The sequence below is a fragment of the Zingiber officinale genome, chromosome 7B (assembly GCF_018446385.1).
Source record: "Zingiber officinale cultivar Zhangliang chromosome 7B, Zo_v1.1, whole genome shotgun sequence".
In the NCBI taxonomy this organism is placed as follows: domain Eukaryota; kingdom Viridiplantae; phylum Streptophyta; class Magnoliopsida; order Zingiberales; family Zingiberaceae; genus Zingiber; species Zingiber officinale.
In genome coordinates, this window is record NC_055999.1 from 118,984,327 (window position 1) to 118,994,083 (window position 9,757).

Consider the following 9,757-nt stretch of genomic DNA (forward strand, 5'->3'; position numbering starts at 1 on the left):
ACCCTTGCTTGAGGGAGAATAAACTTTATGTGGTCTTATGGTACCGATGATTATTGGCGAAGTGGTGGAGGAACATACCTTTTAGAAATCTTTAAAGCTGCATATGGAGTTAATCAGGAGTCTGTTAAACCATCTTTACATGGAGCTCGAGAGAGTAGTCAAGAACATTCGACACTTGACACCTTCCGTGTATTGATAGAGGATGACTGCATTTTTGTACTTGAGCAGGTGGTCCTATGGGTCGGTCGCACCTCCTTATTCTCCAATTGTGAGAAGTCAGAAATGGGGCGATAATTTATCCTCCAATATTTCCAGGGAGAACAACATACACTAATCAGGGAGCCCTGGGGATTGGAGCCTTCCCTTTATATGGATCCCGAACAGGTGTGTCTCCTGAGGATGATCCTTGGGCCCTCTCCGATCGGTCCATGTCATCGAGAGGCATGCGAAACAACACCCTGTGATTTGCGATTCAAGATGGGGGCACAGGGGGAAAACCGCTTAGCTATATAGGTACCTGATTGAAATCAGCTGGAGGACAGACCGGGGAAACTCCATCCGTCCTTCTGCCCTGGTCCTCCTCTCAGTGTGAGCTCCTGTCAGAATGTTGGGTCATTCGAGAAAGAATGTTTGACAGCTTATTGTTGTTGCGCTATCTTCTATGCTTTGGCGACCACGAGCAAATCCAGAACCTCTTGCGATAAGGTAACTATTGTGAATCATCCAGCTTCTTTTATCAAAAATATGTGAAGTTTCCACAGATGACGTCAAATTTGATGATGTCTGAAATTGGGGAAGGTGACATGCTAGATGGATGGCTTTCGAGGTTGTCAGCGAGAAGACTTCGAGCCGGAGTGACCAAACGTCGCGAATGAGCATGCGTGTCTAAGAAGATTAAGGCTGCGTTTGGTAGGGGGTAATCTGCCTTGTAATGTAATCTAGATTACATTACAAGGCTGATTAATTTGTTTGGTTTAATTTTTAACTTGTAATGTAATGTAATCTGGATTACAAAATATAATGAAGTTTTGTAATCTGGATTACAAAACAAACACATTGTAATCCGATTACATTACAAGATCATCGTTTAACAAAAATTTAAATGTCAAATATACCCTTAATCTGTCGCCGCCCATAGTCGCCCGCCGCCGGCGGCCGGCGGCCGGCGACGTCGGCGGGTGACCGGCGACGGCGGCGATCGTAAACTCCGCCGGTAGAGGTCGTAAGATATTTTTGTCATTTTATAATAATACGAATTACATTCCTTATAAAAAATAATGGACACCAAACAAAAGAATGTAATCATCCATATAATCAAAGATTAAGGGATTATCTTTATTTTTTTTTATTAAATTTAAAATAAATTTAATGTTTAAGGAAGCTGTGGATGCCCCAATCCTTCCAAACCACGGCAAACCATGGGCGTGAATGATCCTACCGTTCTCCGCTTAATCTATAAAATGCCGCCTGCGTCGCCAAACCCTCCCCATTCCCTTCTCTCTCTCTCTCTGTTTCTTGCTTTGGAGCAATCAGCCATGGCTCTCCGAGCCCTCTTCTCCAAGAAAACCCTAACGTGCGCGTCCAGCTTCGCCCCCGTCTCTGCCTGCCTGGATCGTTGTCTTGGATCGAGAGTTCGCCAGGACCGGGCCCTCACCTTGGCTGCCCTTCCGGATCTCGCCTATGACTACGGCGCACTCGAGCCCGTCATCAGCGGCGAGATCATGAGGCTGCACCACCAGAAGCACCACCAGTCGTACGTCACCAACTACAATAACGCTCTCGAGCAGCTCGACGCTGCAATCGCGAAGGGTGACGCGCCGGCGGTCGTCCGGTTGCAGAGCGCCATCAAGTTCAATGGCGGAGGTTTGTTCTGCTTTCCATCTCTTTCTTTCCTTGACTCTGTGGTTTCGATGATTTCGAGATCCATCAGGGTTTTCGCAGTCGGTTCTTTTTCTTAAATCATAAAGAAAAAAAAACGCCTACCAAACCATAATCTATTGCATAGGGCATTTAGAGTTTAGACATATCTGAGCTGACAAATAGTAGGAGATTGGATTAATAGGAGGGTTTAATGTTGTGTGCAGGTCATATCAACCACACAATCTTCTGGCAAAACCTGAAGCCTGTAAATGTAAGTGCAAACTGCCCAATACACCATGGAATATCCTTGTTTTTTGTGTCCATAAATATGATAATGGAATGAGTATGCAGGAAGGTGGAGGTGAGTCTCCCCATAGTTCACTAGGCTGGGCAATTGACGAAGACTTTGGCTCCTTTGAGGCTTTGGTGCAGAAAATAAATGCAGAAGGTGCTGCTTTACAAGGTTCTGGATGGGTGGTATGTTTAATCTCATAGAACATAATTGCTTACTTCCTCTAAACATTTACTAAGTTTGTTGTGCCATGATTATTAGTTTCTCTTCTGCGCATTTCCTTTGATCATCTTTATGACAGTGGCTAGCTCTGGATAAGACCAGCAAGAAACTCAGTGTTGAAACCACAGCAAATCAGGTAGCATCATTTGTTTCAAAGATATGGATATTCTTTACCTGCAGCTTCGGTTGTTCAGTTTAGTTGATATGTTCATGAAAAATGTAGTAGTCTTTTCTTAAGCCTAAATGATCAAATCTTGTAAGATAACTGACAATTGCAACGCAAAGCTATTCTCTTAAATGGTAATGAAGAAATCTCTCCATCAACTTTTAATGCAAACTCTAGGAATGTTTATGATATTTTAATTTTATTTTTCTGTTTTTTTTCCATACTTGGAATAGCAGACTGTATCTAACCATGTCGTTGATTTCACTAAAGCATCAATGTAATGTCAATATAAGTTGAATATGTTTTGCTGTAAGAATAGTTAGAGATATTTTAGTATATTATAGTTGTCATTGTTGTCATTTAATTGTGTTAATATCAACTATCTAAAGTCAGCTATATGAATCTTATTTGTCTATTTAAGCCTATGTAAGGTTACTTTATTAGTAATATTCAAATATCTTGAATTGATTCACTCACATTAGCTAGAAATTTCTTTGGTCTCCAACCCATGATTCCTTCAATCCTAATTTATTTGACTTTATTGATCTTCTTTGAACATCGATATGATCTCAACTTTCTCTTATATATATATAATTGTGTAGCACTCTGATCCGATAACTATAGTGAGCCAAGTGTTGTATGCAAATAACATAGATCAAGACGATGCAGAGTTGATTATGATTAGAATGTTTAGTTATAAATAAGAAGGGAGTTTATTTTTAAATAAGAAGGGATTTAGAGCTGATCCATAATGTAAGCTTACAATCATAAAAAAATCATTTGGCATTCTCTCTTACTAGTTCCACTAACATTATCATGTGTCATTTACCACATCGATGTAACAACTAGATATTCCTTTCTTCTCTACCGATCACGATAAGGATTTACGTATTGCATCAAAAGATTTTTCTAAATTTAATAGAAAACATTTGCAAAGGATTTAGTTGTCTTATTAAATGAATAGCGTCATAGTTGATATCCAGAATCTAAACCATATTGATTTAAAAATACTACTTTCGTCTTTAATTCTTCCATGAATAATTCTTTTGGTAGTTTTACTGTATGTTTCATAAACTCAATCATTATTCCTATAAATTATTAGTTGATTTTTCTTGGTCCTCAACATCGTAATCCCCAAAACTTCATTGAATAATTCTCGATCTTTCCCCTCTAGATTTAGCAATTCAATCAATATGTCTTATTCTTAACTCTTAGTTTGTCAGTGAATGTCGGATATAGTTTTAAACTTATTTTTCTTATAATTTTTGTCTCAAATTTAGCTGTTTTATATCTATTTGAAAATTTATCATTTCTACAAGTTGAACAATCTCTATAACTATATATCTGATAATAAGAATAGTAGGCCAGTAGGTCAACTAATACTTTGCCACCATGTTGCTTTCTTGTGTGTATGTCATTGTTGTTTGACAATTCATGTTTTTGTTCCTTGGCCTGAAAATAATGTTCATCCACGTTATCCATGTAACGCCATCAATGAGAAACATGTAATTGTATCACAATATTCATATTGCTTCTTTTTAAGTCAAAAAATACTCTGCATTCCCTTCTTTTGGTTAATAGTTCAATGGTTTGACCATTCCTTTAGCTCTTACCTACTTGAAAAATTTGTTATAGGATCCACTGGTGACCAAAGGCGCGACACTTATTCCATTGCTAGGTATCGATGTGTGGGAGCATGCATACTATCTACAGGTACTATACACTAAGCTTCTCTTTTGAATGCCATATGCCACACGAAACAAGGAATTTTGTCATACTCACCATTACACTTGGAAATGATGTGGCATCATATGTTCATTCATACCTAAACATAGTTATAAATCAGTATTAATATCTCTAATACATTATTTCAAAATTTTATAATAATTAGTGTTTCACTAATGGCTGTAATATTATTTAGTGTGCTATGATATCAAAGAGTGTTACTTCAACTAGTTAAACAGCCAAATGTTATTGATTAAAATGCAATTTAAGATACTTGATGGGTCATCTGTCGTAAATATTTCAACTCATTTTTTCCCTATATAACTGCTACAGAAACTTCTGCTAAATATTAGTTTAATGTCATGGCTAATGTTCTTATAATAATAGCTAATTTAAGACAGCTTAATTTATTTTGTTCATGCATTAGTTTTTAAGTGTGCATAAGTTGGGCTTCGGATTTATTCCGGAGGTGAACTAGGAGAGAAGCCCGTCTATCTTCAGAATTAATCGGATGAAGTTTGAACATCTGAATTACCAAAAAATAAAAGGAATGCACTATGTTTTGTATTGTGTAAATTTTCGATTGTTTCAACCTTGTGTTTGATTGTGTTGCAGTACCAAAATGTGAGACCTGACTATCTGAAGAACATATGGAAGGTTATTGACTGGAAATATGCCAGCCAAGTGTACGAAACGGCGACTGCTTGATGCCTGTTCTTCTTGATCTTGGAAGAGTTGCGCCACTTATGTTTCTTGTCTGTCCTGTAATAAATTGAGGGGCTGTCATAGCCCGACAAATTTCTCCTCTTGCAATGCCTGATGATACCCTTCCGTTTGCTCGTCCAGATCGTTCAGCAAAAGCACCAGAGCAAGTGCGTGCTCTCGAAACTGATCTGCATTGTGCAGTTATCAAACATGTTTCTAAGACACCAGTTCAACTGAAAACGATACGGTAAGATCTGCACCAGATCTGTAAAAGATGGAGGTGTGGATACATCTTGGCCATGGAATCGCTCACAGTAGATAGTTGATCTTGTCCAATCAAACCCTAGGAACAAAATAAATATTTTTTTCACATAATCTTATAATAACTACGGAATATTTATTATAATATATAAAAATAAATTGATTTAATTTCGTTAAAAAATTAATACGCAAAACATTTTTATATTATTTTTTAATAAATTGTGATAAAATTATAGTAGCTAAGACTCTAAGTGCGGCAAGTAACAATTGAACAGCTGTTTGATTTTGATTTAAATTAATTAACATTACTTACGTTATAAAAAAATTATATAAAATATGTTATGTTATAACATTGTTAACTATATTAAATTTAAAATAATAAATAATTTAATTTTATATTTTCTAGTAATTATTTCTTAATGACTATAATAAAGAAATTTTGATAATTTATCAACTAGCTAACTTAAATTTTTAAATTTATTAAAAAACATACGTTACTTTGTTATTTATCAAAAAGTGCATTTTTCAAGTGTAATTTCTATTTTACTCTCTTGATAATCTTACTTTTTCTACCATTTTTTTTTCTTCACTATTTTTCTCTCTCTTCTCTTTTTATCAATATACAGAATATATGAATAACATTACATAAAATTTAGTTAATTTTTAATAACATTTTAATATATTTGAAGAAGCCAAAATAAACAATAGATAGCATATTTGAACTCTTTGTAACTTTAAAATCCATAGGAACTGAAATGAGTGTAATCGCATATCTCTAGGTCCATCAGTAGGTTTCGATCAAACCCCACTGATGGACCTAGAGAGCTTCGATTGCACTCATTTCAGCTCCTATGATTTTCTGATGTTGCAAGGAGTTCAAATATGATGTCCATTATTTATTTCGACTTTTCATACATGTTAACATATAAAATGAAAGAATCGTCAAAAAGGCCCAACATGAGCTTTTTTGACGATTCTTTCATTTTACATGTTAACATCTATGAAAAGTTGAAATAAATAATGGATATCATATTTGAACTCCTTGCAACATTTGAAATTCGTAGGAACTGAAATGAGTGGAATCCGAGCTCCTAGGTCTATCAGTGAGTTTCAGTCATTTTTTGACGATTCTTTCATTTTACATGTTAACATTTATGAAAAGTCGAAATAAATAATATATATTATATTTGAACTTCTTGCAACTTTAGAAATCCATAAGGACTGAAATGAGTGCAATCAGAGCTCTCTAGATCCATCAATGAATTTCGGTCAAAATCCACTGAAGTATCTAGAGAGCTCCGATTGCACCTATTTCAGGTCTTATGGATTTCTGATGTTACAAGGAGTTCAAATATGATGCTCATTATTTATTTCAGCTTATCATAGATGTTAATATATAAAATCGAAGAATCGTCAAAAATATTTATATTGGATCTGATATAGAATCATATCAACTCTACGTCAAGAGTCTAAAATAAAAATTGTACTTGAAAAAATGCACTATTTGATAAATAAGAGTCTAAAATAAAAATTGTACTTGAAAAGATGTGATAAATAGTAAAGTATCGAGTACCTTTTAGTAAATTTAAAAATTAAAGTGCACTGTTGGTTAAATTGCCGAAGAAATTTTAAAACAAACAGCGCTGTTTTAATATTTTTTAAAAAGAGGAATTTTTAATGATTTTAATAATTAGGGTTTTCTTTGGTCCACCAAATTTTATTTTGCCAAAGTTCATTTCGCACAGCACAATATCAAAAAACAGATAGCACCGCAGCGTCTTTATTATCAGCAAGGAGCAAAGAAACCCTACATTAAAAAGGAATGTCACCAACAGGTGAAAGTAATTGCAGCGCGATGCTGAAAGTGTTGAGAGTCACTACTTGTTTCTTTATTATCAGAAGACAAGAGAGCAGCAATTCGACACAATAAAACCCCTACATTGTCGATCTTCCTGCAGACTCAAACCGAGATCAGATCACTGGGGGTTCGGCGACCTGCTGTTCGCCGCACAAACCCTAGATCCCCACTCAAGCAGCTCTTTGCTGGTATCGTCCTTGTGCACGACGATCTCGATGAAACAGAGACAATCCTTCTTGGGCCCCATCGATGTCTCAATTGCCTTCTTGAGCTCCTCCTCACAGGTCACCTGAACACACACGCACGGGCTTTATTTAATCAGACGTCTCAAACATGCAACAACAACTCTCGTTGCCAAAAATAGCAAAAGAGGCTCACCTTTGCGGTCCAGCACTTGCCCTCGCCGTTGTGAATCGCGTCAATCAGAGCAGTGTAGTTCCAGTTCTTGATGACATTGTAAGGCCCGTCGTGGATCTCAACCTCGATCGTGTATCCGCCGTTGTTTATCAGAAAGATGATGCAGTTCTGTTCGCATCTCAGCATCGTCGACACATCCTGGGCCGTCACCTTCGATTCCGAAAGGCGATGCAGCAATTAGATTCGAAAGAGTTTAAATCGTAATCTGTGAAGGCCGGGGAGAGTGAAGACGATACCTGAAAGCTTCCATCTCCGATGCAAGCGATCACGCGCTTGTCAGTTGCAGCTTGAGCGTAGCCGAGGGTGGCTCCGACGGACCAGCCGATCGATCCATACTGCATTTGGAACTCGTATCTGCAGAGCAAAGACAGAGTTGTGATTCATCGGAAGAGGCGGAAGTGGCAAGAATAATGTGCGCGCTTGACGCACCCGCATCCCTCCGGCAATCTCAGCTTTTGGCAATTGAACCATGAGTCTCCGGTCTCGGCGATGACGGCGGTGTCGGCGGAGAGCATTTTTTGGATGTGCTTGAAGAGCACGTTGACCCTCAGTGGCTCCTTGGGTTGGCACTCCAATGGCTGGCCGTCGGGGACGTGGATCCTGCGGTAGTTCTCGTGCGCGGTGGTGTTCAGGGTGAGTCTTTTGGCGAGCGCCTGGAAGAAATCCTTCATGAGGATGCAGCCGAAGGCCGGGCCGTTGCCGACCACCACGCGGTCGGGCTGGACGATGATGGCTTTCTCCTTCTTGAGGAGGAGGGAGTAGCCCACGGAGCTGTAGTCGTTGAAGATGGGACCGGCGAAGAGGTACGCGTCGGCGGACTCCACGATCTCGGCGCAGAAGGCCGTGCTGACGGCGCCCCAGTAGGTGCCGATGAACCTAGCGTGGTGCTCCGGCACGAGGCCCTTGGCGGAAGGCATGGCCGCGATGGGGTAGCCACAGGCATCGGCCAGCTCCACGAAGGCCTTCCCGGCCTTGGCGACGCGGATCTTGGGACCGCCGACCAGCACCGGCTTCACGGCTTTGTTCAAGAACGCCGCCGTGGCCTCCACAGCCGCCTCCAACCCCATCTGGTTGCTCAATCTAACAGTTTGATGATCAAAAAAGAAAAAATCATGAAAAAAAGGCAATCAATTCGTCAAAAAAAAACCCAAATCATCGACTCGTGAACTCGAAGCTCACCTCGGGGAGAGATTGAAGGGGACAGGCTCGCGGCTAAAGGTAGGATGCGGGATCCCCGAGAGATTACAGCCGATGCTGATGTAGACGGGCTTGCTCTCCTTGATGGCAGTGGAGATCGCCGTGTCGATCTGCTCGTGAGCATCCTCAAGGTTGTTCACCACCGCCTACACGAGAACAGGCCGCAAGATTCGAACATTGAAGACCTAAACTAGCGATTCCCATTAAACCTTAAGAAAAGGAGAATGGGGATCGATGTCGGTACCTGGAAACAGGTGACGGTCTGGAAGCATCGGAGCTCCTGGGAGAAATCGGGGAGGCCGATGGTGTGGTGGAGGATCCGGTTCGTACCGTAATCGTTGGAATTGGGTCCGCCGACGATGCAGACGACGGGGAGATTCTCGCTATAGGCGCCGGCTATGGCATTGAGCACGCTCAATCCGCCGACGGTGAAGGTGACGACGCAAGCGCCGACGCCGCGGGCGCGGGCGTAGCCGTCGGCGGCGTACCCGGCGTTGAGCTCATTGCAGCATCCGATGACGCGGAGGCCGGGCTCGGCGATGAGATGGTCGAGCAGGGTGAGGTTGAAGTCTCCGGGAACGGAGAAGACGTCGCTGACGCCGATCTGGACGAGGCGGAGGGCGAGGTGGCGCCCGAGGGTGGCCTCGCAAGTTCCGGCGGCCGGGACCACAGCGGATGGGGCGACGGCGCTGCAAGCCGTCCCCGGCGGGCAGCCCAGGACGCCGTTCGCCTTCGCCTCCGCCGCCGCGTCCACCGATCCGATCTTAGTATCCATAGTTCTAAATCGAGGAGAAGTAGAAGAAGAAGACGAAGAAAGTGCGATCGGCTTTTGTCGGGTATCTTCTATATTTATAATGGAAATTTCTACTATTTAAGGGTCCCATAGTTTGACGAAACCAACGGTGGTCACGGGAGAGGGACCTGGTCACGGGAGTGTTTTGCGCCAAGACCAGGTGCGCGAGGGTAGTGAGCACAGAGTCGAATTTAAATAATTTTATAATTATAAATCCTAAGAGCAACCCGTCAATTTTCCTATTCAAGATATATAATTTAA

The 9,757-nt window shown here is 40.8% G+C and overlaps 2 protein-coding genes across 2 annotated transcripts; one reads left to right on the forward strand and one right to left on the reverse strand.

The window, feature by feature from the left end:
- Positions 1-1,395: 1,395 nt before the first annotated feature.
- LOC122007248 (superoxide dismutase [Mn], mitochondrial-like) lies at positions 1,396-5,110 on the forward strand. Its single transcript, XM_042563077.1, has 6 exons — positions 1,396-1,863; positions 2,085-2,131; positions 2,212-2,337; positions 2,454-2,510; positions 4,176-4,253; positions 4,881-5,110. Exons 1-6 carry the CDS (start codon positions 1,419-1,421, stop codon positions 4,971-4,973), a joined length of 846 nt encoding a protein of 281 aa, XP_042419011.1. The 5' UTR covers positions 1,396-1,418; the 3' UTR covers positions 4,974-5,110.
- A 1,873-nt stretch (positions 5,111-6,983) lies between these two features.
- LOC122007249 (pyruvate decarboxylase 1) lies at positions 6,984-9,529 on the reverse strand. Its single transcript, XM_042563078.1, has 6 exons — positions 8,948-9,529; positions 8,686-8,849; positions 7,936-8,586; positions 7,743-7,860; positions 7,468-7,656; positions 6,984-7,378 (listed from the first exon to the last, which is right to left on the reverse strand). Exons 1-6 carry the CDS (start codon positions 9,476-9,478, stop codon positions 7,208-7,210), a joined length of 1,824 nt encoding a protein of 607 aa, XP_042419012.1. The 5' UTR covers positions 9,479-9,529; the 3' UTR covers positions 6,984-7,207.
- Positions 9,530-9,757: the final 228 nt, after the last annotated feature.